The sequence below is a fragment of the Eptesicus fuscus genome, chromosome 16, assembly GCF_027574615.1.
Source record: "Eptesicus fuscus isolate TK198812 chromosome 16, DD_ASM_mEF_20220401, whole genome shotgun sequence".
Taxonomy (NCBI): Eukaryota; Metazoa; Chordata; class Mammalia; order Chiroptera; family Vespertilionidae; genus Eptesicus; species Eptesicus fuscus.
In genome coordinates, this window is record NC_072488.1 from 18,287,012 (window position 1) to 18,314,785 (window position 27,774).

The following is a 27,774-nucleotide window of genomic DNA, read 5'->3' on the forward strand; positions in this document are numbered from 1 at the left end:
TTCAAGTGCTGCTATATATTGGTAGCATCATCAAATTACTGACCAGAAAGTGGATATGTAAGGAAAGAGGGTTTAGATCTTATTACTGGAATGTTCCTCAAAGTCCCCATTCACTTTTATGCCCCGTCCCATCACCTTTTAATGTCCACTAGACTTGGGATGTATTTAACATAGAACAGCTGTAAATCCCTTGTCAATTTACTAATTGAGAATACATTCTGGCCCATAAATTCCAGATATATAGCATATATATTATTTTATTAAGCTTTTAGGATTTTTAAATCAAATGACTACTCTATGGCCTTAAAATTAATAACTCATAAATGACAGTAAAACTTTCTTACCCTTTTTGCATTCATTATGAATTAGTAGACTAAAATATAGAATATAGAATAGAATAGAATAAATTAACACATTATGGACTCTAATTAAATACCTCTTTTCTTCTTAGCAATTTCTGGACTTAGAAATGCATTAATTCTTTCTTTGATTACTAAACTAGAAGATGCCTGAACAGGTAGTTCTCTGTATCTGGTTCACAATTTTCCTCCCACGATTTGGTAGTGTTTCTGGCACTCAAACATTTCTTCAATGAATCAAAGTATAAAGATTTTTCAAGTTGTACACCTAGAATATATTGCTATTTTAACATATCTCAAGACCTACTGGTATACCTTCTTAACTTAAGCAACCTTTAATTCATAATTTATAATTTTCAGTTAGCCCTGTACATTTAAAAAATGGTTTGCAAAGATATAAACAACAAAAACTATAAACTGTGTGTACTTGTAAAACTTATAAAATTATTTTCTCTAAATATAAATTACTGGTTATTATCTATTCATTAAATTCTTATTTCTAAGGAACTCTATGAAGCAATATAATGTACCTGATTAAAGTTAATGTATATTACCAAGAGTGATAAAACTAAACTGTCTTACAGAATTTACATTTACCTTGCTTTGATTTCCTAATTGAATTGTAAGCTCCATAAAGGCAGGAACTTTATCTCACTCACTAGAGGCCTGATGCACGAAATTCGAAATTTGTGCAAGGGGCTCAGCCCCCACCACAGCAGCGGCTGCCTCTGCCTCAGTGCAGTGGCCGGGGGCCGCCTCTGCCTCGGCCACCACCACCACAGCTTCATCCGGAAGGTCACCCTAGGTCTAATTAGCATATTATGCTTTTATTATTATAGATTATTCAAACCTTAAAGTACTGCTTTGGAATTTCAGACTATTTGTTAAATTAAAAAATGTATAAAATTGATACTTCTTAGAAAAGGATTTCTTTTAATTATGAATTACTGGGGTTTCACAATATATCCTATAATGTGCGATTCTTCTCAAGTCTTCATATTAAGTCTAGTAAGGGAGGGGAAAAACCAAGGTTTAGAAATAAAAGGCTCCATGTAAAATAAAAGGCTCCAAACATAAAATCACATTGATTATTCCTTAAAGAGAGCAAAGCAATACTGCTGTGTACCAGGAGAGCTATAAAATCAGTATAGGTACCTGAAATAAGACAAAAACCCTAATTTTATAAACATGCTACCAAAGTCTTTAAAAACTATTTCACTAAAATTATGTGTTGCTTTAATACCAAATAAGAGTACTCAATAAAATGACTTAAAAAACAGCCCAGAAAAATATATAAATTAATCAGATGTTGGTATCTAAATATATAAAAGTCTAATATGCTAAGTGTCCAACCGATGTGCACTGACCACCAGGGGGCAGATGCTCCGACTGGTAGGTTAGCTTGCTGCTGGGGTCCAGCCAATTGGGACTGGGCAAGAGGGGCCGGACATGCCCTGGAGCCCTCATACAGTCCCTCCCCAGCCAGCCTACCTCCTATGGTCCCTCCCCAGCCGACCAGCCCCAATCGGCCCCGATGGGGACTGGATGAGAGGAGCTGGACACCCCCTGGAGCCCTCCCGCAGCCCCTCCCCAGCCGGCCGACCCCGATCAGCCCCGATAGGGACTAGGCGAGATGGGCCAGACATGCCCTGGAGCCAACCTCCCAAGGACCCTCTCCAGCCTCTAAAATATTTCTTCTAATTAATTTCCTTTCAATGTGTACAAATTCATGCACCGGGCCTCTAGTTTATTAATAATAAAAAGTACTAAATGACTAAGGCAATAACATTATTACATCAATCCTTACCTACTACTTTCATCTGTTTCATCAATAACATTATTACATCAATCCTTACCTACTACTTTCATCTGTTTTCCAATAGCTTGGCATATTTCTTTGGCAGCTGCAATCTGGGCTTTTTCACCTAGCAAACTGCCCACGGTAGCTCTCAGGATAAAGGAGACACATCGTCTTGAGTACACCGCCTCTACATGTGTTTGCGTTGCCCGAGGATGGGAAACCAGATCAAGTACGTGGGACAAGAATGTAGCAAAGCTACGCTCCAACCACTGACCACCCAATGTTGTGACAAAAACAACATATGCCTATAAACAGATTAAGATACAACTTCAAATAAATGTTTATAAATGAACTGAAATTACAGATAAAGCAACCACAGAAATAACTGACAATAGCATGCAAATAAATTATATTTGAGATTAAAATACAGAGAATTTAAAACATGAGACATTTTTAGTACTTCTAGCATAGGAATTATCTTTGACTAACATAGTTAAGACAATAGCTTCGTGAAGAACACAGTGAGTGGTAAAGGATGAAAGGAAAGCTGACTTTATCTTGGTTATGAAGAAGGTGATAGGTTGTAGGAATAAGAAAACCCTAACACACTAAATAAATACAGACCTAGAGCTACCAATCACTTGCTTTTGACTTTAAGATAAAAAATGGTTACTTCTATTTACACTTGTTTCAGGAAAAAGAAACAGTTGAAGTGATTTTGACTAAAATCACAATGAAATATTTCATCTTATTAGGCATTAATTATTATTAGATCATTAACCATAACATCTTACTTAGTGTTATTATTTTAAAATTATAATTCTAAGTCAGGTTTAATTTTAGAATTACGTTGGTGATTAACAATTTATGAAAATCCAAAGTGTTAACCAATATTTTTAGCTACAGGATCGATGATCAAAATTAAAATCTAAATGTCTCAAGCTACCTAAATAACATTTTAATTACAACAGAATTATTTCACAGCTGATTTTCTAAAAAGTAAAATTTTCTTAGATATTTATATAAATAAAGTAGACATAGGCTTATTTATACATCATTAAGTATCTACCTTTCCATAGAAGCATGCAATTTGTAGTTTTAAATGTAATTCATTCATTTGGTAAAAGAAATGTTTTGAAAGAAACCAGACAATATTAAAAATCTGTGTGTGTACTATACTTAGCAAGAGTCTTCCATGAATTTTCACAAGGATATGAACAGAACTCTTTTATACATGTATTACAAACCTGTGTGACTCCAACTCTCACTTCACGATTAACAGACCCTCCAACTTTTAACATTTCTCCACCACTCTTTAAGAAACCTGACCCTCCACGCAGAAATCCTGTGGCCATGAGTTCTAAGACTTCATCAAATGTCGCTCGCTTCACATTCTGGCGCATTACTTTCAGGATGAAAAGTAAAATTATAAACAAATGTATTTTGTTATCAGTTAAATAAAGCTTTCTAATAATCTAGCTTGAAAATTCAAGTAATTATTTCTAAGCATATCTAAGTTACCACAAAGGAGATAAAGCCATTGAGTTTTCCTATTTTCTTAAAATTGACAATGAACTTGTAAAAATAAATTCAATTTGAAGCAAAAATGCTAAGAAGAATAGAAATAACTAAAAATCAAAATCAATTTAATAAATCTATGACAGAATAGTCTAATAATGATGTAACCTCAATATGTGTAACACAACAAGGACAAAGCATACCCACAGCAGATACTGCTAACTGATCATAGACAGCTTCCTTCCCAAAACTGAGACGGACACAAAGAAACTTCGTCAAACAGTTACTAATGCATTAAAATGTCACTGGAGCCCTAGCCAGTTTTCTCAGTGGTTAGAGCGTTAGCCTGTGGACCGAAGGGTCTCTGGTTCGATTCCTGGTCAAGGCACGTACCTTGGTTGCAGGTTCGATCCCAGCCTCAGTCAGGGCTTGTGCGGGGGCAACCAATCGATGTGTCTCTCTCACATCAATGTTTCTCTCTCTCTCCACTCCCCTCCTCCTTCCCTTCCACTCTGTCTGAAAAATCAATGGGAAAAATATATCTTGGGTGAGGATTAAAAAAGAAATGTCACTGGATTACAGCTGTCTTGCCATCTTTGGTATACAGGTTCACATTTTATGAAGTCCTTTCACATACAGTAGCAAATATAACCCTCACAAAAATTCTGTAGAAGAGACATAGAGCTCATGATTAAGTATGTAGGCTTTAGAATGTAACCGCCTGAATTTTAATTTCAGCTCTGACACTTAAAACAACACTTAGTCGAACACAAATTATGTGATCTCTCTAAACTCCAAATTTCTTGTTTATAAAATGGCAATAACAATAGTACTTACAATTCACAGGTCTTTTGTGAGGAATAAATAAACAATTCTGTTGTATTCTTAATTCAATGCCTGGCACAGAGCACTTAAAAAATGTTACCTGTCATCATCATCATCTAATTCACAGACTGAAATAATTTTTATTAAAGATGAAGAGAACAAAGCTCAATGGGTTTCACAACTAATAAACATAGGAGCTAGGACTTGACTCTCTAACATCTGACTCTCCTTCTCTATAGATACAGAGTAGGGATGGGAACACAGAACAGCTGGGTCTGCTCAGATCTACACACCACTGTCCCTGAAGCATCTCCATGAAATTGGGAGCCATAGGAGATGTCACATGAAAAGTCAATGCTGCCTCCGATTCTGTTCACAATGATGGCCAAGAAAAAATGAAAAATAATACTATGTTACAAATGGGATCTAGTCATCAGAGATTTAAAGTTAAAAAGGGTATCAAGTGCCCGATTTAAAGCCCTTGAATATCATACAAAATCATTGCATAAATCTTCCTGCTTATGTGTCCAACATACTTGCTGTAATATTACCTTGTACATTATCATCATAAAAAATGTCTTAACTATACCAAGAAAAAAACACCATTTGGGTACTTTAACATTATGAAAAGTAGAGAAATACCTAATGATTGAAATCCTTTAAAGTGGATTTTTATGTAATAAAAATGAGTAATAACTCATTTAGAAGGAAGCATTCCATGTACCTTCAAGTGTCTGCTACAGTCTAGGTCAGGGGCTGGCAAACAATGGTACCTGTTGCTTGCTTTGGCATTAGTGCTGTTGCCATGACTGTTCCTAAGAGTTTAGACACTGCCACTCGCACTCCATAATTTGAGTTTTCCAAAGCCTTAAAGCAGAGAGTGGCTATATTTTCCAGTTCAGCAGTCCACATGAACACAGCTTCATTCTGTAGTTCTAGTAGACACTGTCATTTAAAAAAAAAAAAAAAAGGAAAAAAGAAGTAAATTACATCCTAAAACTTCCACTTCCAGAGATGGCATAACAAGAACCAGATTTACTCTCCAAAAATAACCAAAATGTTGGACAAAAAATATGAAACAACAATTTTCAAGATACTGGACATCAGGAGATAAAGTATAGTGATCCTTAAGAAATAGAAAACAAGCCAGGTGAACCCCACAGCATTATAAATTGGTCTAGTACTAACCTTGGCAACTGCACATCGAACAGCCATGGACCTGTCAGTCAAGAGGGACCTGGCATTCTTGTAAATATCGCGATGAGAAGAGGCTGCTGCGCCACCCAGCCCATTCAGAACTTTCTGTAGACTCATTAAGATTTCACTTCGCCCTTGAGACTACACTCAAACATAAAGAAAAGTTAAAATTAGGTTGTAAAGCAAATTCCACATTTAAACAAGAACATACCAAAACACAAAAATTCTGTAGCCCTAATGGCCTTACCTTTATATTGTAAATAGTAAGTAATAAAAAATAAAATTAAGTATTCTAGAAAGTACCTGAAAGGTAAAAATAATCACTAACTTCAATAAAATTACTAACTTCAATTAAATTGTTTCTGAGAAATTAGGTTACAGCAGGTAAACACATTCCCATATTTCTATGACCTGTTGAAGTGCAATATAATGAGACTATGAAGACAAACTCAAAAGCTTTAGTATCGTATCTTAAGGACCCACACTTTCAGAATGTGACAGGTTAAGTAAAAAGTAGTTAAAAAGCAATATAAGCCATCTAAGAGAAAGAAGACATCCAACACATTTTAAAAACTTGTCACAGTTATGCTAAACTCTCATTTTCTTGTGATGAATTCAAACGCTTGTTTTCATACACTTATAGTGCTTGATTCATGTATCTAATAGTATATTTATTCAAAAACAGATATCACTCACCAGACTATAAGCTTTTTTATGTTTGTCTTATTCATCTTTATATGCCCAGTACCTGACAATATGTCCTCAATTCTTATTTAATAAATAGACAAATAGTTCCCAGAAGACACTGTCCAAATCTTTAGCTTTCCTATATAAGGGAATTAGACTATGAGAGTCCAGGGTCTAGGCTATTTTTAGTTAACTTCAAGTTGACAAGCAATTTTCAAAAGCAATATCAAATTGACATGTCAAAACAGAACTATTTTTACTTGACAACAGCTGCTGTGGATAGAATAGTGTCCCCCTACCCAAAAGATTAGTTCACATCCTAAGAGCTATTACCTGTTGACATGAATTTATTTGGAAATAAGGTCTTTGCAGGTGAAATCAAGTAAAGAGGTCATATACTGGACTGGGAGGTGGGCCCTAATCCCATGACTGGTTCCCTTACAAGAGAAGACTTTAGACACAGATCACAGATGAATAGGGCGAACACCATGTGACAAGGAGGCAAAGTTTGGGAGAGAGGCATCTATAAAGCAGAATGCCACGGGTTGCCAGTAACCTCCTAGAAGCTAGAAGGCAAGGAAGGCTTCTTCCCAGGAGGCTTCAGAGGAAGCATGGTCCTGCTGACACCTTGATGTTAGGCTTCTAGCCTCCAGAACTGTGACACAACACATTTCTGTTTTAAGCTACTCAGTCCGTGCTAATTTATTACTGCACCATCTACTCCATTTAGAACTTTCTGTAATGGTACAAAAAATAAAATGGTGATGCAAAAATATCCAAAAGGCTAAGTAAAAAATGATACGTAAACCTATTCTTTGTCAAAGAAAAGCATTCTTTCCCTTCTCCCTGAAACATGAGTTACTGTACATTAAAAAAGAGCAAGTAATTTTTTTGCAAGTCATAATTTTAAATTACTTTCCTGCTAAACAGTATGAATACCACAGTGACAGAAAAAAGGCAAACATACATTTTTAAATGACATTAGCTCCTGCCACTAGCAAAACATTTAAATAATATTTGTTGTAAAACTTACCTCTGCACTTTTCAGAGATTTCAAAAGATTATTTACTGTTTCTGGAAATGCACTACCTAGCATTCTCCCCATTTTTTCATAAAATGCTCCAACACAAGTCACTGCAGCCCTATGAGAGGTGGTATTTTCATTAGTCATTGTTCAGGTTAATAACTTAATTTTATCAAACTTTTCTCATTTTCAGAAAACAATTTATATTTGGGCAGGGCACTTTTGACTACATATCCTTAATTTTCAACTTTGAAAAACACCTTGTTTATTCTTTATAATCACAAGAAATACTACGGTTTATCAACTTTCATTCTTGTTAGCAAAACAAGAGAATAAGTACATATTTACATAACAAATCATACCCATCCTTTGGAAATAAACTCAAACTTTCCTTCCATGAAGACTTCTCAAATTATGTCAATCCACAAAGATCCCTCTCTTCTCTCATATATAATACTGTCAACCACTCATTTTGACAAAATTATATTGTTAACTGTGTTGTGACCTGACCATTTTATTCAGTTATATCTTATCCTTCCAAAGGAAATGTAAACTCTGGAAACAGGAAACCTCTATTACAAATAATAGTAAACAATTACTTGCAAAATTTAATCTAAATGGCTTTAATGGAACCTTTGGCTACAGAAATGTAACAGCAGCCTATCTCTTCACGAGGGAGGAAACCACTCAACCATCACTCATATAAACAGTAAATAAGTGAATAACTATGAGTTTAGCTTAGAGACCGGAGTAGGGCACAGAGATGAAGAGCATATATGTGGGAGTCTGGCAGATGTGTGCTTAAATCATAGAACCTGCCACCTAATAGCTCTGTGTCCTGAGCAAGTTACTCTGAGGCTGAGAAAGGGTACATAAATTTAGCTCACTATCATATGTGTAGTAAATAGTAAAATCAGGGAATCGACCTTCACCTCTTTGACTCCAAATCCCATGCTTTTTTCAATACTCTCCAGGCTGATAACAACGTTAAAGATGACTGAGGTCACATACCAGAATATATTAGGAAATTCTTAAACAGAAACCATGAATCCACTGGAATTACACATAAATAACATGTAATATATAATGAATTCTACTTAAGCTGAACTATAAAAACATGTGTGGAGGAGAACTAAATCTTCAAAATCATTAACATAGCTTCAAACTCCAAAATAAAGTGGAAAGCACTAACGATCCCTAATCTCTTCTAAAGCTTTTGAGATTTACATCTATCCCGAACACAAAATGTAATCACAATTTATCTATGCAGTTGAAAGCAGACCAAAGAATCAGTGTTCAGATTAATTTCCTCATTTCCTCTGTAAGCCATTATACTGGCTCTGGCATCCTGAATGTTGGTGTTCTAGAGTTGTATCCTTGGCACCTTCTCTCCTCACTCTTCCTAGGTAACTTTATCCCCACCAAAGGGTTCAGCCTACTCCTAAAACTCCATTCTCTACTCACCAAAACTACATTCTCAACTCAGATCTCTAAAATCCAGACCAGGATTTCCACCTGCCAATTACACACTGTCAATAGGCTAGTCCCACTTACACTTCAAAATCAGCATGCATCATCTTCCCCTCACAACTTGTTTCCTCTATTCGTTTGTATCTTTCTGAAAAAGCACTGTAAATAAGGTATAAATAAGCTATTTCTGTTTCCAATTAGAAGTTTCCTTTGCCTAGAAAACAGGTTGGCAAACTACAGCCTGTAGGCCAAATCTTACCCATCATCCAGCTTGCCACCTGCTTTTTAAATCCTCCTATATATTAAAGCTGTAATATGCAAATTGACCAAACTGTGGAATGACTGGTCACTATGATGCGCACTGACCACCAGGGGGCAGACACTCAAAACAGGAGCTGCCCCATGGTGGTCAATGTGCTCCCACAGGGGGAGCACTGCTCAGCCAGAAGCCGGGCTCACAGCTGGCAAGTGCAGTGGCGGTGGGGGGAGCCTCTCCTGCCTCTGCAGCAGTGCTAAGGAGCAGTGAGCAGTCAGGCAGTAAGGAGCGAGGGGTCCCGGACATCCCCCAAGGGGTGCCTGACTGTGAGAGGGCGCAGGCCGGGCTGAGGGACACCCCCCACAGTGCAAGAATTTTGTGCACCAGGCCTCTAATAATTTTATAAGAACACAGCCATACAAATTATTTATATACTGCCTGTGCAAGAGGTGAGTAGTTGTCCACAGAGCCAAAAATATTTATTATCTGGCCCTTTTCATAAAATTTGCCTATCTCTGGCTTATCACATCCATCTTTTCTTCTTCCCATCTTAACCTCTTACTTGACTAACTTCCATGTTCCTTCCTGGATGATTGCTCTTGAGCTGATGCTTCTTTGAGAAGTCTTCTTTGACACTGCTCTCCTGCAAACCACAGCTAAGCTTATTTAGGTGTAATTTTCCCTCCCACAGCACTCCTCATGGTACCACAACTGCTATGCTTCTAATTTAACTTTCACAGCATGGGTCCCTACACTCATTATCTTCAAGACCTGCTCCAAAAATTCCTGCCCTTGATCCAAACCACAGTATGGGCTAGGAGTTGGATTAAATTCTTAATCTAGGGGTCAGAAAGCTTGCAAGCAAAATGGTCTCTGTCACAGGGACTCAACTCTGTCATTACAGCATGAAAGCAGCTACTCCTCAATGCATAGACATGTCTGCATCCCAACAAAACAGGCATCAGGCTGGATTTGACCTGTGGGCTACAGTTTGCCGATTCCTGCCTCAATCCCATCACCTAGAAATTCTTTGTTTCTTTCCATCCCAGGCAAGAATATTATCTCCATCCAAACTTACCAAAAGACATCTGTGCAAATTGCTGACATTATATCAATCCTCTGTAGTTTGCTGAAAGTCCCAGTGGCAATGGGAAAATGTTGAAATAGAACCCCTTCCCCAGACCTACTGAGGGAGCTTTTATTGTCAGCAGCATGCCTCAGGCTCCATCTATCTGGAGGTCTTTATAATCAGCAGCCCCTTATTAAGACAAGTTACTCTGGGGGAAAAAAACAACACAAAACCCTAAAAACATGCAAGGGTCGATCTCAAAGTAAATACTTACAATTTTGTTGGTAAATAGGCTGCAGTGTCATCTTTACTTCTGATAATTTCATTACATTTTTCAAGTGTTTGAAAAACAGTGAAAGTGTCCCCAATGCTATACAGGGCTGCGAGATTTTTAGCTAACAATTTTCGTGTAGGTGGTCCAGGTGAACTACTTATTAATCCGGTTAATTGTTCAACAAGTTTTTTCTGTTTTTCCTTAACATCAGTCTGTTATAAAAAAATAAATAAATAAAGAACATCAACAGTTTTTTAAATACGTACTTTTGTTGCTTTTGAGTAAAAAAAAAAAAACTTAACAGTTAGGGCATTCTAATAATTAAAATATATATTACATTAGGCATAAAACAATAAATGAGAATTTTCAAGATAAGGCGTTCAGTAGGAAATTAATCATTCTTTGCTAGATTAAACAGTTTCCTTTGTTCCCCTCCAAAAGTTTCCATGCCAACTTAGTAAGAAATAACCCAATAGTCCCAGGATGTATAATATTGGGCATATGGACAACTGATGTCTTTAGAACCCAGATAAGCTCCTTTTTAAAAGCAAACTCAGTAGTCCAAAAAGTTACAGGTCAGTGGAGGAAATCAAAAGAAACTTTGAAGGAGCCTTAAGCAACAAAAAACAACAACATTCAGATCTACCCATACTCAATACTAAAAATTCATTCATTCATTCAAGAAATATGTATTGTGAACTTATTATATACCATGCACTATTTTAAGGCATGAATATTCTAGACAACAGAGACCTCAAGAATTTACATTCTACAGGGGAGACACAGAATTTCCCAAATAAACAACTGAATAGTGTGAGTTATTACTATTTTACATAGATTAGTGAGGAAAGGCCTCCCTGAAAAGAAGTAAGGTGTAAGATATGCAGATATCGGGGAGAGGAACATTCCAGGCAGATGCAACTGTGTGAAGGCCTGGAGGAGGGTGTATGCTTAGCATGCCTGAGGACAGTGGGAAGGCCAGTATGGCTGGAGCAGAGTAAAAGACAGGAAGTAGTAGGAGATGAAATCAGAAAGTTAGAAGGGACCATATTGTGTCGTGCCTTATACATCACTGTAAGAACTTTGTGTTTTATTCTGAGAGCATGAAGCAGAGAAGGGACATGATCTAAATGTTTTAACAGACTCATTCTGACGGCTGAGCTAAAAATACAAGGTACATGTTGGAAGCAGTTAGCACGTAGGGAAGCTTTTTGCAATAATCCAGATGAGAGATGGGGCTGATAACAATTGAGAAGATGAAAAGCAATTTAATTCTGGATATATTTAGTGGATAGATCCACTTGGAGTTGCTGATGATTATGATGTGAAATTTGGAAAAAAAGAGAAAAGTAAAAAAAAAACAAAAACGCCTCTAAGGTTTATGACCTGACCAATTGGAAGGATGAAATATTAATTTCCTGAGATGAAGAGCACTGGAGAAAGGATAGGTTTGGAAGGGGAGAATTAAGAATTTGTTTTTGAATATATTAACTTTGAGATGCTGTTCTCTTGACAGCAAAGAGAAAGAGGTAGAGTGTCTCATTGGCTATCTGGGAGTCATTACTGTATAGATCAGTGGTTCTCAACCTTTCTAATGCCGTGACCCTTTAATACAGTTCCTCATGTTGTGGTGACCCCCAACCATAAAATTATTTTCGTTGCTACTTCATAACTGTAATTTGGCTACTGTTAATGAATCGTAATGTAAATATCTGTGTTTTCCGATGGTCTTAGGCAACCCTGCTAGCAGTTCTCAACCTGTGGGTCGCAGTATAGGGACCCATGCTGTGAAAGTTAAATTCCCACAGGTTGAGAACCGCTAGCAGGGTCACCTAAGACCATCAGAAAATAGACATTTACATTACGATTCATTAACAGTAGCCAAATTACAATTATGAAGTAGCAACAAAAATAATTTTATGGTTGGGAGTCACCACAACATGAGGAACTGTATTAAAGGGTCACGGCATTAGAAAGGTTGAGAACCACTGGAGATGGTAGTAAAAATCCGAGAATAGATGGTATCACTGTAAGAGTAAGTGCAGACAGATTTTTTTAAAACAGAAGAAGGCTACCCATAATTGAGAAAGAACCAACAGAAGGAAATGAGGAGTAACTAGGGAAGAAGAGAACTAAAAGCAAATGGTGTCTTGGCGACTACAAATAGGAGGACTTCGTGCATCCACAGTAAGGACAACAATCTATTGTTTAATTTGAATGGAGGTTTACAGATGTCCGTATTATTATGCTTCATTAGATAACTTTGTATATACTCTTTTGTATTTTTCGATTTCAGAACAAACTAAAAAAATATTTGTTTCAGGTAGAAGTTCAGCTATGTCAATTAATACAGAATACTGATCCATTGGTTTGGGCAATTTGAGATCACTAATGACTGGACAAGAGCTGTTTCAGTGGAATAGAGGCAACAAATACTCAGCTGGAGGGGGTTTAAGAGAAAATAGAAACCTCTGTTAAAGAAACCTTACTAAAACTATACTAAAGGGCAATCCCCCAAAACCACAAATCCTCAAGGGTAAAGAAAACAAGAAATGAATCAATGCAAAAGATGGAAGCCAGGTATCCCCAATAGGGAGAGCTGAGAAGAGATCAACTTACAACAAGAAATCCCCTAGAAGCTCATGCTGTTTATTGGTGTTGTTTGTAGGCTCTAGGAGTTTATGGAAAAGTGAAGTACTGTCTAGAAATGGAGGGAATGACTGAGAATCTACGACTCCCATATCTTTCTCCTCTGTTCTGGACTTAGGGAGCCCCGGCACAGCTGTGGGCTGAGAAAATGGCACTGAAAACAGGGTGGCTAAGTGCAAGTTTACATAATGAATGTTGAAGTCCCCGGCCTTCTCCCTCAATCCCTACAACCTAGGCAAGTAGTCATACACCCTACAACACAGAGAGTAGAAAAGTCTCTTCTGGGGAAGAGAAATCTATGATACTAACATCAAGGGTTTCTCAAAGAACTGGACTAGTCAACAGGTGAAATACAATGAACAAACTTCACCCTGCCCAGAAAACTTTTCCCTACTCACTCTCAAATTTAAGCAGACATCCAAAGATCATCAGATTTCACGCAAAGTGTCTAATTTTCAAGACAGGAAAGCAACACACAGATAATGAAACAGACTGTGCAGGACGAAGGAAACAGCGGGAAAGTCTATTGTTAACTCCTCAGAGATATAAATGAAGATATTGGGATTGCTAGACAGCACGGAGGGACCAGCTGAAGTCAGAGACAATGACGTTAAAGTGACACCAGTCATATATTCATGTTCTTCTCCAGTCACATTCAGCTGTCCAGGTGGAGACATGAAATGGGCAACAAGGTGGGTTTAAAGGAGGTTTTGGGGTTTGCCACAGAATAGAAAAACGTACAGACAATAAATCCCTATGACAGTGTACTAGTCGCAAGTTCCATGAGACCTACAACCTTTTAAAAAATGTTTTCTCACAGATCATGAACACATAATATTCTTGACTATGTTAACCCAACTGGAAAAAAAAGCAGTATCATACCTTGTTGGCAGCAACCAAGACTTTATCAAGAAATCGCAACCATTCAAAGATAAAAACTGGCCTCTTTGCTTCCGTGATTTGAGCCAAAGCTTCCTCATTTAGCAATAAACTGTGGGCTAACTCCATTACTGAAGTTTCAAATTCACACCTTAAAGTAACAAATTAAAAAATACTTGTTAGAAGTCCAGCTTCGTGATTGTGACCACTAAGAAATGAAAAGTCAGGCTTTCCATCTCATTTCTTTTGAAAGAAACTTACATAACTTCTTCGAGGCAAAACCTGAGAACTAAATTTTAAAGGACAAGGGTACAAAAAAAAAGTAATAATAGGGAGGAGGGAAATTGGGTAAAATAACTGAAATAGTTGCAAATGATGCATTTTTCCAGAAAAAAAAAAGTGCCTACAAAAAACACAGGTCATTAACCCATTCCATGAACTGGAAAACGGAAAAGCACCAAGATCAAACACCTGCCAGGCCTGACAGCCCTAGGTTTTCCTTGACCGCCGCTGGCTGCACCGCACCCTCCCCCCTCCCCGGCTGCACCTGGCCCAGGAGCATCTCAAATCGCCCCAGCAAGAAGGTCCCACACTGGAAGTCTCCCCGTGTCTTCCTACAGGAACGGGGTGGGAGGCCAGGTCCCTGAGGCTGAAGCTTCCGTGACATCCCCGGGCAGAGGCAGCGCGCTCAGCGGGGCTGGTTACCGCGGCGCCTCCGAGGCCCTTCGCGCAGCGCCGGGCTGGGGACCAGGCAGAGGCCGCCGCAGGCCGAGGGAGTCACTCGGGCTGTCAACCCCAGGCGGCGTGGACGCGACGACCTCGAACTGCCTTCCCACCCCTCTGAGAATGCGCGGGGGCCAGGGGCGTGTGTGCGCGTCAGTGTGCTTGCTTTGGCGGCGGACGGGGCGGCCTCACCTCCTAGTCTAGCCGGGGCCGGTCAGCTAGGCTCCGGGGTTAGAGGCAGCTGCTGGGGGACCCGGATGCCCCGCCTCTCGCGGTCCTACCAGCAGGAAGCGAGGAGAGTGCGCGTGCGCAGAAGGTGGGCTTTGCGCAAGCGCACTACCCGCGCCCTCCCGGTCCCGCCTGCCGCAGGTTTCCCACAGATTCCGCACACGGAAACTCAGGTGTGCGCAGAGGCCCCGAATTCCTCCGCAGGTTGGTGCGTGTGCGCTGCCTGCGATGTCGTGAGCTGGCCCCGGGCGAGTAGAACTGCCAGGTAGGGAGCTGGAGGCCCCGGATGGAATGATAAAGGGCAGTGAGCTGTGTGCTGCTGGTTGCGACTAGCCCATCACACCACCACCCACGTTCCCACCCGTGTGGTCGCTGGTCGCGTCTGTGGGACGCTTGCAGCCGGGAGGGACCTCAGAGGGTAGGCATCGCTGAAGGGAGTGTTTGAGACTGAGGCGTACTTTTGAGGTAATCCTTGACATCATTTCCAATCCCTCGGCAAATCTTGTTAGCTCTTCCTTCAAAATACACCCACTTCCACTGCTGTCATTATGGTCCAAGCCACCCCCATCTCTGTCTGGATTGTCGCCTTGACACCTTTTGTTGTAAGTCCAACCACTTATCCCATCTCTCCACGAGGATGTGGAGTGGGGCTCTCGGTGTGTCTGAAGCAGCTCTCTTGCTGCCACCTCCCTGCCCCCTCTCTGCCAAAACAAAACAAAGTCTGCTACAGTCGAACTACTCTCAAAAACTAGGAACCCCATTCCTCCAGGTATTCAGCCCAAAAGCCTTTGAGGTAATCCTTGACATCATTTCCAATCCTTTGGCAAATCCTGTTAGCTCTCCCTTCAAAATACACCCACTTCCACTGCTGTCATTATGGTCCAAGCCACCCTCATCTCTGTCTGGATTATCGCCTTGTGAAGTGTATTTTTATGCTTGATGGGAATGGAGGATGCTAAAGTATAGTGTACCCTTTAAAAAGTACCTGTAACCCATTCAGATCTGCCTAGCACTTTAGTGCTGAACGGGTCCCTTAAAAATAACCTAATCCCATGGGCAGTAACAAGAGCCCCGAGACCTGGTTTCTTTGTGGTGTTGACAAGACATTTAGCCTTACGGAACCTTGATTTCTCCAACTAGTAAGCAGGACTAACTATATTCTTAGCTTGTAGAGATTTAATGATGATCAAATGGGCTAAAAAAAAAAAAAGTGTGATATACTGGGTAAGTGTTAAACCATTATGTGTAAGAATACTATTATTACAAATGAAGAATCTGGTGGGTGAATTACCACAAATGCTGAATATAATCTTCCACATGTTAAACTTATTATAATAAAAAAAAAAATAGGCAAAACTAAACTGTAATGTTTAAGGATGCACACGTGGATGATGCAGCTATAAACAAAAGGAGGTGATTAGAAGGAGTGTGAGTGACTAGCGGACAAAGAGGGCTCCTGAGGTGGCCAGTGAGGTTCTGGCGTCTGATATGAGTGACGGTTTGCATTATCTTTTACTGTATAACATTATCCCAACATTTGTCAGCTTGAATAACTATAATCATTTATTATATCACAGCTTCTGTGGATCAGGAATTTCTTACTGGTTTAGCTTAGCTTGGACTTTCTTAAGAAGTTATAGTGAAGATGCCAGCCCAGGCTGAGTCATTTGAAGGCTGGGCTGGCACTGGAGGATCCATTTCCAAGGAAGCTCACTCATGTCGCTTTCAAATTTGTTGTCCACAGGAAGCCTCTGTCCCTCCCGTGGGGACCTCTCCATAGAGCTCCGTGAGTGTCCTCACTACATGACAGCCGACTTCCTTCAGAGTGCGTAATCTAACTTCAGAGTTAGAGTGATCTAAGAGCTGTGGTGTCGTTTATGACCAAGCCGTCATACTCCTTCATTTCCACAATATCCGCATGGTTACACAGGTCAATCCTGTTTACTGTGGAAGGAGACGACACAAAGATGTTGAAAACCAAGAAGCAAGTATCATTGGGGGCCGTCTTGGAGGCTACTACCTGGTTATATGAGTGTTTGCCTCATGATAATTCATTAGACTGTACATTTGTTTTATGTGGCTTTCTGTATTGATGATATATTCACATCAAGTTTTTTTTTAAAAAAATAAGACTTGACACTGTAGGGAAAATGCATTTATTATCACAAAATTACAAATATTATTAAAGACCCTTTTTCTCATCATTGCTGAACATTAAGAATTTATGATGTTTTGGACACAATGGTGTAGGCATTGGCATATAGGGGACTTGTCTTTGTGGTTTATAGCTTAGTTGGCAAGATAGACATTAAAAATATTAAAAACTAGTACAGTAATATGTGTTTTCATCCAATGATCAGACTCTTGGTTGCAGTTGACAGAATTCCTACTCTAACAAGTTTAAGAAATGAGGAAATTTATAAGCCTATGTAGCTGGGAAGAATGCTAGGTCACAGAGTCAAAGAAAGAACTACAGAAATCAGGGTCTTGGAAACTGGCACTGGAGGATCCATTTTCAAGGAAGCTCACTCATGTCGCTTAAGCAATGACATTAACTTCAAATGTGAGGTTGGACCCTCATAGCTTTTAGGCCTATCTTTGTCCATTTTCTCTGTCTGGGTTCATTCTGCAGAACAGATCTCTTAATATGGCCAAGAAGATGGCCCTCTGCAGCCCAACTTCACATACTTCCAGTTCAGAAACCCCAATGAAGAGTTTCTTTCCCCACAATCCACATATTCATACCATGTAAGGGAAGAGGGGCTTCTTTGCCCTGGTTAAGTCATCCTTTCCCCTGTTGCAGGGACATAAAGTACTACAGTTGGCCATCTTGTGCCTAAGAGAGTATAGAAATTGTCACCTTCCTCTAGAACCACATGGAGGCCAAAGGGCTGGGTTCCCAAAGGAAAGCATGAACATCGCCTGGGAACCTGTTAGAAATACATAATCTCAGGCTCCAGGTCAGAATCAGACTCCTAAAAATGAGTAACTGTTACCCTATCTGTTTGATTTGCAGATACTCCTGTTATATGAAGTTGAATATGGAGGAAGAAGAGGACTATATGTCTGATTCCTTCATTAATGTCCAGTAAGTCAATGTGCACACCTCATGGAATGCTGTGTATAAGACATGAATGTAAACTCTTAAGCAATAACATTAACTTCAAATGTGAGGTTGGAAAGTTAGTTTTATTGCTTTATTGGAATACCATCTACATATTCATACAGTGCTACAAGGAGCCTCTGAGTGTTACCCATTTTACTCTGCCTTTGATTCTTTTTATTCCCCTCTTTCTAGGAAATTTTCTCCTTTCCTTTATTTCATCTTATTGTTTCTCCTAGCTACTATTCAGCTTGGCTCATTATTGTTGCCAACCACTTGGAAAAATTAATCCAAACTTACTTTTTAAACTGTATACTTTCTTTAGTTTCCCATAATCTGGCAACAGCCATCATCATTTTTATTAAAATAGCCATTCTCAGAGGTCACTGATTACATTCTAATATTTATGATAACAAAGATGGTCAGAGAGGTAGCACTGAAACATGAAGTAGTGTCAGGTGAGTAAGTATCAAAGTCATGAGACAACTTCATGTACTCATCTAAAACAGCCTTTTCCCTTTTTCTTCAGAGAAGATATCAGACCAGGATTGCCAATGCTGAGGCAAGTTCGAGAAGCTCGTCGAAAAGAAGAAAAGCAACAAGAAGCTAATTTGAAAAATAGGCAGAAGAGTTTAAAAGAAGAAGAACAAGAAAGACGGGACATTGGGTTGAAGAATGCACTAGGCTGTGAAAACAAAGGGTTTGCTTTGCTCCAGAAGATGGGATATAAAAGTGGTCAGGCCCTTGGCAAGAGTGGTAAGTCACATCCAGAAATAAAAAAGTGTTCCTAACCACCCAATGGTGGTTCACCCATGGGTACCAGAGATGACTGTTTAATCTTATTCATCTACACGGAAATCCAAACAACGTAAGCTTCTTAGTCTCTTATGTGCTAACAAGTGTTATGGAGAACTTTCATCTTCCCACATCCACTTTAGACGACCATGGGCCACCAAGAGCTGCTTAGCAGCCCAGCTCAGCCTGGAAGTCACTAACATCGGGGATGGGCAAAGCTTACAATGGAGACAACAGCTAACAATGGCCAAAGGAAAGTGAAACAACATTGAGGACTATGCCAGGACTCTACCCTGTTTGCTCTGTACCTGTAGAGCAGCTGCCGAAGTCGGAGAGGCTCATTCTCACGCCTCTTTAGGAAGCGAGACTGTTTATTAAGATATAGAGGGCAGCCCTAACTGGTTTGGCTCAATGGATAGAGCGTAGGTCTACGGACTGAAGGGTCCCAGGTTTGATTCTGGTGAAGGGCATGTACCTTGTTTGCGGGCACATCCCCAAGTAGGGGATGTGCAGGAGGCAGCTGATCGATGTTTCTCTCTCATCGATGTTTCTAACTCTCTATCCCTCTCCCTCCCTCTCTGTAAAAAATCAATAAGATATATATTTTTTAAAGGATATAGAGGCCATATATTTAAAGTAGCTTCTGTAAGCTGTTTTCTTCTCTCCTTTATTGTCTTTGCTTTGATCTCATCTAAAAAGACTGTCACCCTCTTGGATGTTTAATATAAGTCTTTTACTTCTTAAAACACTACCTTTAAGTGACTCAGGAGGCTGTGGGTCAGCCTTATTGAGGACTATGTATTTAAAATGAGGTAATTGATTTATAGTATTGATGTTCAGATTGCAGTTTGAATATCATTGAAACAGGAGGGGATTTCTATGGAACAATGTAAAGTTGCATACTCTGCTTGTCGATAGTTTGAGGAAGAATTTCTAAAGTAGTTTGTGTTTTGTTCTCTTTTTTTTTTTTTTTAGGAGATGGTATTGTTGAACCAATTCCTCTCAAAGTCAAAACAGGTATGTATGTAATTATTTTTAGGGATACTTACCAGTAATAATAACTTAAGCTTATATCTAGCACATATATTTGCTTAGTAAGTATTTTTTATGGTGGCACTGTTACAGTTTTTATCATAGGAAGCCCTCAGTAAAATGTTTCTTAGTTCAATTTCTAAACCTTCTAAAATAAAAATAATTTTTAGTGAGTATGAAATTTTAAATAATAAAACATCTGGGGGGAAATTGTTGTAACCATTAAAAATGCAAAGGTATTTTTATCAATTGAAATGTTCTGAAAGTGTTCTGAGACAGATGTATCCATTAAAAGTTTTCCTTAAATATCAGATCACTTTGTAAAGTATATGATTGTCTAACTAGTATGCTAGACACCTAAAACTAATACAAAATAATATTGAATGTAAACTGTATTTGCAAAATAACATTTAAAAATAAATAAAAGTTTTTCTTAATACTTAGAAAGAATTATATTTGAAAAATATATGTTTTATTTGTTCATCATATTTATATGAAAGTATAACTGTTGGAGTTGTTCTCCCAGTTTTAAAAAAATTGTATAGTATTACTGTCATATTAGATCAAATTAATAATAATCTTTGCAAAAAATCAACTTGTGTGTTTAAGGTGTGTTTTTTTTTTAATCTCTGTTTTTCCTGTCATTCTTATCAAATGATTTTGAGTGATTGTACTCAAATTACAACTGCATTTAATTTGTTGGAACAATATATAAATTGTCACGTTTTGAAATATAAATTTAAATGTAATTTCTCAAAGAGTTGTCTGTTTGAACAGGAAAAAGTGGCATTGGTCATGAGACATTATTAAAACGGAAAGCAGAGGAAAAATTAGAAAGCTACAGAAGAAAGATTCACATGAAAAACAAAGCTGAAGAAAACGCTGCAGAACAGTTCCGGTAAAACTTTGTATTTGAGCTGTTTTTTTGTTTCATCTTGTCTCAGTGTGTTTTTGTTTTTAATAGATTTCATTAATGATAAGAGAGAATCATTGATCAGCTGCCTCCTGCACGCCCCACACTGGGGATAGAGCCCTCAATCTAGGCATGTGTGACTGGGAATCGAACTGTGACCTCCTGGTTCATAGGTTGGCACTCAACCACTGAGCCTACTGACCAGGCAGTTTTTTAGTACTTGGGCATAGAAAATGGATAAAGCAAGTACAGACCTGTAATGTGCTATTTTTTTTTTTTTAATTAGAATGCGACTTAAAAGTAAGCAAGATGAAATGAAGCTGGAAGGAGATCTTAGAAGAAGCCAGCGAGCCTGTCAGCAATTGGATACTCAGAAGGCAAGCCTTTTACCTACTTTCAGTTTGGTAGTGAAGTGATTTGTCATGAATTTATATTTAAAAACAACAAACCAAACAGAACATTACCATTCTGGTATACCTCCTCTTCTACGGAGCAAAACAGCAATTTTCAACCTTTTTCATCTAATGGCACATCCAATAAACTAATTACTAAAATTCTGTGACACACCAAATTATATGTTTTACCCATCTGACAAAAAAAATAAGATATAATTTTGATTGATTTACCAAATAAATAATAATAGTAATTACCTACCCATTTTGTCCCTAAATGACTTTTTAAAAAATCAGGTGCCTATACTTTTATATAAGGATTTCTGGTACCAAGAATTAACCAATCAACCTTATTATGCAACATGACCAATAAGATGTAACTCTATTATATGACCTATGTATTTATGGTTCAAGACAGGGCATGCACACCAGATGGCTGTCATTTTTTTATTTGACAATCTAAGGAAAAAGAGTTCGGTATTCCTGACTGAATAGTTGAGTATTGTATTTTTAAAAATTCTTGCGGCACACCAGTTAAAACTCACTGGATTAAAGTTTTCATTGAACATGTACTGCTCACAATACTGACTTTTCACGGCAGGAACCTGAGTAGTCTGAATTATCCAGTAAGGGTTAAATATCATTTTCACATTTAGTTGTTCTTTGCTTATGTTAATATTGGTTACTCAGAGCCACTATGTATGGAAATTCTACTCACCAGAATATCTGACTAACCAGAATAGCCTATTTTCAGTCCATCTTCTGTACCTCATGTGTCTCTAACTAGTAATATCATGGTAGAATACTATCTATTTCAGATTTGAATGATTTCTATCTTTGATTTTATTTTGCTTTTTTTTTTTTTTTATGGTTCAAAATAAAATTACTTCAATTAAAGTCTCAAAATTGTGCCTTGGCCGAGTAGCTGTTGCTTAGAGCATTGTCCCCATACACCAAAGTTATGGGTTCGATCCCCAGTCAAGGCACATACAAGAATCAACCTATGAGTGCATAAATAAGTGGAACAACAAAACTCCCTCTCGCTCTCTCTCTCTCTCAAAACCAGTTTTAAAAATACAGTTTTTAAAGTCTCAAAATTATCTTTAAATATATTGCTAGGAGCAATCTCATTTTTATATATTTCCCTAGCACTTTATTTTGAATGTATGTCTTAACTCTTAAGATTTTCTAGCTTGTATGTATTATTTTATTATTTTTCTTTATTAAGGTATTACATATGTGACCTTATATGTATTATTTTATATCCATTAAGCTATTTATGCCCATAGCTTATTTTCCCTACTAGACTGACAGCAACTTGGAGACAAATACAGTATTCTAATTGGGCCCTAGCTGGGTAGCTCAGTTGGTTAGAGGTTTGTCTCATACACAAAAGGCGGCAGATTTGATTCCTGGTCAGGGCACATTCCGAGGTTTCAGGTTCAATTCCGATTTGGGGCATGTAGGGCATGTACAGGAAGGCTACCAATTGATGTTTCTCTCTCACATTGATGTTTTCCCCTCTGTCTCTCTCTCCCACCCCCTCCCTCTAAAATTCAATATATATATGTGTGTGTGTGTGTGTGTGTGTGTGTGTGTATTTTTTTAAATTGGGTTTTGCATCCTCAGAGTTTACAGTGCAGTGCTTTATTCTTGAAGCAGCACTCAGTAAATATTTAATCAAAAAGATGAATTCATGTTGACATGAACATACTGGTGATAGTCTCATGTTTAGCTATGTTTAATTGGGAACAATTCTACATTTTCAGAATATACAGGTTCCCAGGGAGGCCTGGTACTGGCTGAAGCTTGAAGAGGAGACTGAAGAAGAGGAAGAGGAAGAAAACAAACAAGATGAAGATGAATATGAGAGTGAAGATTTAAGTGTATGTTTTGGGACCATTTTCTTGAGCAGGGTGTCTCAGCATTGGCACTATTGACATTTTGAGCCAGGTAGTGGTTTGTTCTCGGGTGCTGTTCTGTGTATTGCAAGATGCCTATTGCACTTCTTCCTTGTGACAACCAAAAATATCTCCAGACATTGTGAAATGTCCTCTGAGGGAAATCACCCATAGTTGAGACCTTATAGGTTTATTAACCTTATAGGTTTATTAACCCCAGATCAAAACTTTATAATTTTTCCCTTTACCTTCAGTTTACCCTCTCACCTCTACTCTAGTGTGGTTGATGGATTAGCTGCAAATGTAAATTATTTTCATTTTTACCTTGTTTCCTATTAAACTTGTGGAAGTGATTCTTCTTCCCCACCCACAAACAAGACAAAGCAAAACTCAATTCAAAGGAAGAGGAGATTATTCAAGAAATAACTACACATTTCTATAGTTACATGTACATAAGACTTTTGTAGGAAACATTCAAAATTTGAAAAACCTATGTTCCACTTAAATGGGAGACCACTGATGAGAACTTTAATGGCACAGGGAGGCAGTGTTCTCCCTCATCCCACTGGGGAAGGTAGATTCTTTGAAAGTAGAAGTGGTCTTTAAACTAAGATCCTCATCCTAATAGAGCCAGCCAAATTCTATTTCTTAATGTTAACAATGAGTCTCTATTCTGTCTGGAAAACTTGTGAAAATAATCAGGGTAGCTGGTAAACTGGTTCACATCCTAAAATATTTTGCCTTTCACACCTCTGCTAACTGCTAGAGAGTGTAGCGGAAGATTTATGGCCTTGGGCTAGTTCAGCATGATTGAAGAGACCAGAAAACCAAGATCCTGGTCAATGTGAACCATTAATGTGCTTGTGTCCTATATCTAGGTACTGGACAAATTACAGATACTGACGAGTTATTTAAGAGAAGAACATCTGTATTGTATTTGGTGTGGCACAGCCTATGAAGGTAAGAAAATGCTTTAAACTTTTAAAAAATATTGAATACAAATGCTCTTTGATTTTAAACGTTATTTTTTTTATGAACGTCATATTTCCCATAGATATCTTATTCTATCCAAAAGGTAATGTAGAATCAATGTCTTAAGTAAGTAGTAAGTATAGAACTAATTGAGGCCTTGTTAAAGGTGTTTTTAACTTTTTGGAAACAGTGCAGAAGGAAATTTTTCAGTCTTTTATTTAAGAAGAAAAAATTTGATTCACTTAAGGATGATAATTTTTATGCTTTATTTTTAATCTTTCTTAAGTTATAGATACTTGAAAGGTATATTAACTTTTTAGAACTCATTATTATATAAGTAGAATATTTGTCTCTGAACCATAAAAATGAGCATGTTGAAATCCACTTTTTTTTTTTAATTTTAGAAAGAAATAGTTTAAAACTTGTCATATGTATACAGAGCCAAGTGCTTTCCCTTCGAATACATTTGCCCACGCTGACTTTATTAACTTGAATTTAAGGACTTTGAACTTGAGAGTGAAGAATTTTTGGTTATTGTTGTTTTTACTAGTATCTTTTCCTGGTTTAACAATCAGGAGCAAACAAAGCTACAAAATGCATGTTATGTTGAAATAATTTCCTAGAATAGTTTACAAGTCTTTTATTTTCTTCATGTAAATTACAGATAAAGAAGACCTGTCTTCAAATTGCCCAGGACCAACTTCTGCAGATCATGACTGAGATTCTCAATAAAGTAGAAACTTGGAAAATGCTGTTGTTTCCTAGACAGTTAAGCAGTTAGAATTCCCAACAATTTTTATGCCAAATTTTTATGTTTGGTTTTTGGTTTTTGTTTTTTTGTACTGTAGAAGTACTTTGTACTTTAGAATATAAAAGTTCATGGACTCCAATAAAATAATGGAATGCTTTTTCAGAACACCAGATGGGCCATTACAAGTTATGGCTCTATTGTGATGCTTATGGAATTTAAGGACACCAACAGGTAACTCTGTTATTCCCCTCTTCACTTCGGAACAAGTTGAGAAATAAGATGTGGAAGTCAGATATCACAATATCAGCTTTATTGTCCGTGAAGCTGAAACAGAGAGCAAGGCTGACCTGTCTCCAGTCAGGCTCCTGATAAACCTGCCTGATTGGAGAGAACAACAGGCCTCTGCCTTGCAGGGACACAGCCCCACTTTGAATTTTGAGACCAGTTAGCTTTCTAGGTGAGAGGATCCACCAGGGACTGGGCCTCACCAGCAGGTTTCCCAAAATCACTCATCAGATAAGACACCCCTGCCCTGGCTGGTTTGGCTCAATGAATAGACAGTCAGCCCGCCCACTGAAGGGTCCTGGATTCAATTCCCGTCAAAGGTTCTCTCTCACATCGATGTTTCCTCCCTTCCACTCTCTCTAAAAATCAGTGGAAAAATATCCTCAGGTGAGGATTAACAAACAAACAAACAAAAAGACACCCCTCGACTGGGAGGGAATGAATGAGGGTTCACAGAGCTTGTTCCCACACTTCTCAGAGCTCCCTGCCTTAAAACAGACCATTCCATTGCTGGGTAGGTCTAAGCAATTTCAAAGTTATTGTTCTGTCTTAAGCTGAAATCTGCTTCCTTATTATTTAACTGAATACAGCTAAAGACCTACTGTAGCCCACCTCTATGGAGCTCCATCTAAGGTTGGGCATCAAAATCGTGAACTTTTTTTTAAGTGATTTTGATTAGCTAATCTAGGATGGTTTCTAGATGTCTGCATTTATTTTAAAGTTCTAAGAATGAGTCTCATAAGCACCTGTGGGTGAGAACTAATGCTGTAGGTTAAATATAAGGCACTGCTGCTCTTGGGATAGCATTGTGAACTCACCTGTACAGTTTTATCTCTCACCTTCCAGTAGCGAAGAGCAAGAGGTCAACCTCTTCTCCCTTTTGTTAGAAACAGCATACACGAGAACATAGCAAACGCTAAGCTACACTGGCACAAGCTAATCAATAGCACAACTTGTTTTGGCCTCCGACCTAACATGACCCAGTTCACTTGTCCTCAAGTTGAACTTGGGGAGCTTTAAAAAATAATACGAGGGTCCCGCCCCCAGGGGTTCTGATGTTATTGGTCACTGGGACCTTGGCATCACTGCCCTTGATTCTAAGATGCAACAGATCTTGAGAACCACTAACCTGGTTAACTTCTGGGCCTCAGTTCTTCATACAGAGCATGAATCATTTTTATGAATATAAGTACATATATAAAATATGGGGGACATCTGTAATACTGTCAACAATAATGTTAAAAATATATTGGAGTTCATATAGTTAATAATGCTGCTGAATATTGTTTCATTTAAAAACAATGCTGTTGAATATTGTTTCATTTAAAAATAATAAAACTATGTTAATAACTAAAAGGAGTACATATTTCCCTCAGATTTATAGTCACATTCTTCCCTGTCATTTCAGCCAATGTACCTATATTCTTTCAGTCAGTCCCAAAGCCATGTGGAATGTTTAACATGGGAATCAGGAACTGGCTTCCTTGTCTCCTCTTATTGACTGTGGGGACAGCCCATCACCTGCCCAGCGGCCTAGAATATTCTGTGTATGTTCATGAACAATTCTGCTGAGAATGGGAATAACCTTGGTGGACCCCATTACTCCACCAGAGGGTGATCTGCATTTCCAGGCCCAGGGCCTGCCTTGGAGAGTGGGAGACATCCCACCATTCTTATCCATCAGTGGTTCCAAATGAAGGCTTTCAACGTGAGTAAAAATGTTTTATTCATACAGGCCTTTTATGAGTTCATAACTAGACAATAATGAAGACCAAGGGAAGCAAAACATTGAAAATAATTTTTAATTATCTTTAGAACATCTATGTGAAATTTGAAACATCAAGTTAAATTTTAATGTCATTTACTTTTGTTTATATTGTGCTGTTTATTTTCAAAGTCCTATCTACAATTTCTAAAATGTTTCATTTTCCTAATTTCAAATCCCACATACTGGAGCTTCTGAAATTCAAAACAAGTAGATTTCAGTGTAGCAAACTGATTTGCCTTACAGACCTTTAAGTGTTATTTGCCAAACATTTAATAGTTAACATTTTAAAGTGTACATTTAGTATTAGATATATTTTGTAAGTTTGATCATGTAAAATTAACACTCTCCACCCATTCAAAAGCACATAACAGAGTTCCTGCTGTATGCAGGGCAGTGTACTCGATGTCTTGGCTATACAAAAAGCAGAGTGCCTGTCCCTGTTTTCCAGCAATTCACAGTATGAGCTGAACAGCCATGAGGGAATAGCTGAGCTTTGAGGCCAACTGGTAAGCACAATACAGAGGTACTACACAATGGGAATACTAGGGAGAAGTTTCATTCTGAGAGGGAGACGGTGGAACACTGTGGAAGTAGCACTGAATTTGGGTTCTGAACGTAACTTTGATATGCAAAGTAATGAGGAAGGAGTTACAATATGACCCAGCAGTTCCACTCCTAGGAACATGCTCAAGAGAACATGTCCACATAAAACCTGAACATGGACATTCATAGTAGCTTTCTTCATACTAGCAGGAAAATGGAAACAACCCAAATGTCCATCAATTAACAAGTAAATAAAATGAAGTATCCAATAAAAAGAATGGATCCATGCTACAACCTGAATAAACCTTAAAAACATTACACGAAGTGACTAAGACCACATATTGTATGATTCCATTTAAA

At 38.2% G+C, this 27,774-nt stretch overlaps 2 protein-coding genes across 6 annotated transcripts in view; one reads left to right on the top strand and one right to left on the bottom strand.

The window, feature by feature from the left end:
* HEATR5B (HEAT repeat containing 5B) overlaps positions 1-14,152 on the bottom strand; it is a 73,431-nt gene extending 59,279 nt beyond the window's left edge. The window contains exons 1-7 of the mRNA XM_008162243.3: positions 14,012-14,152; positions 10,481-10,692; positions 7,421-7,529; positions 5,692-5,841; positions 5,277-5,448; positions 3,408-3,565; positions 2,216-2,465 (exon numbers count right to left, since the gene is read on the bottom strand). Coding sequence (XP_008160465.1) covers positions 2,216-2,465; positions 3,408-3,565; positions 5,277-5,448; positions 5,692-5,841; positions 7,421-7,529; positions 10,481-10,692; positions 14,012-14,137 — 1,177 coding nt within the window. The 5' untranslated portion in view covers positions 14,138-14,152. The remainder of the gene's footprint in view (positions 1-2,215; positions 2,466-3,407; positions 3,566-5,276; positions 5,449-5,691; positions 5,842-7,420; positions 7,530-10,480; positions 10,693-14,011) is intronic.
* A 918-nt stretch (positions 14,153-15,070) lies between these two features.
* Positions 15,071-26,452, top strand: GPATCH11 (G-patch domain containing 11). Of its 5 annotated transcripts, none has more exons than XM_054727931.1 (10): positions 15,071-15,224; positions 16,704-16,943; positions 17,976-18,047; positions 18,592-18,818; positions 19,833-19,874; positions 20,667-20,787; positions 21,089-21,179; positions 22,964-23,080; positions 23,974-24,055; positions 24,732-26,452. In XM_054727931.1, the coding sequence occupies exons 2-10, from the start codon at positions 16,837-16,839 to the stop codon at positions 24,785-24,787; spliced, it is 915 nt and encodes a 304-aa protein (XP_054583906.1). In that variant the 5' UTR covers positions 15,071-15,224; positions 16,704-16,836; the 3' UTR covers positions 24,788-26,452. The 5 variants fall into 5 exon arrangements, with proteins under 5 accessions (XP_054583906.1, XP_027995913.1, XP_054583908.1 ...); XM_028140112.2 differs by having other exon boundaries at positions 16,704-16,784; XM_054727933.1 differs by having other exon boundaries at positions 16,704-16,745.
* The last annotated feature ends 1,322 nt before the right edge of the window (positions 26,453-27,774 follow it).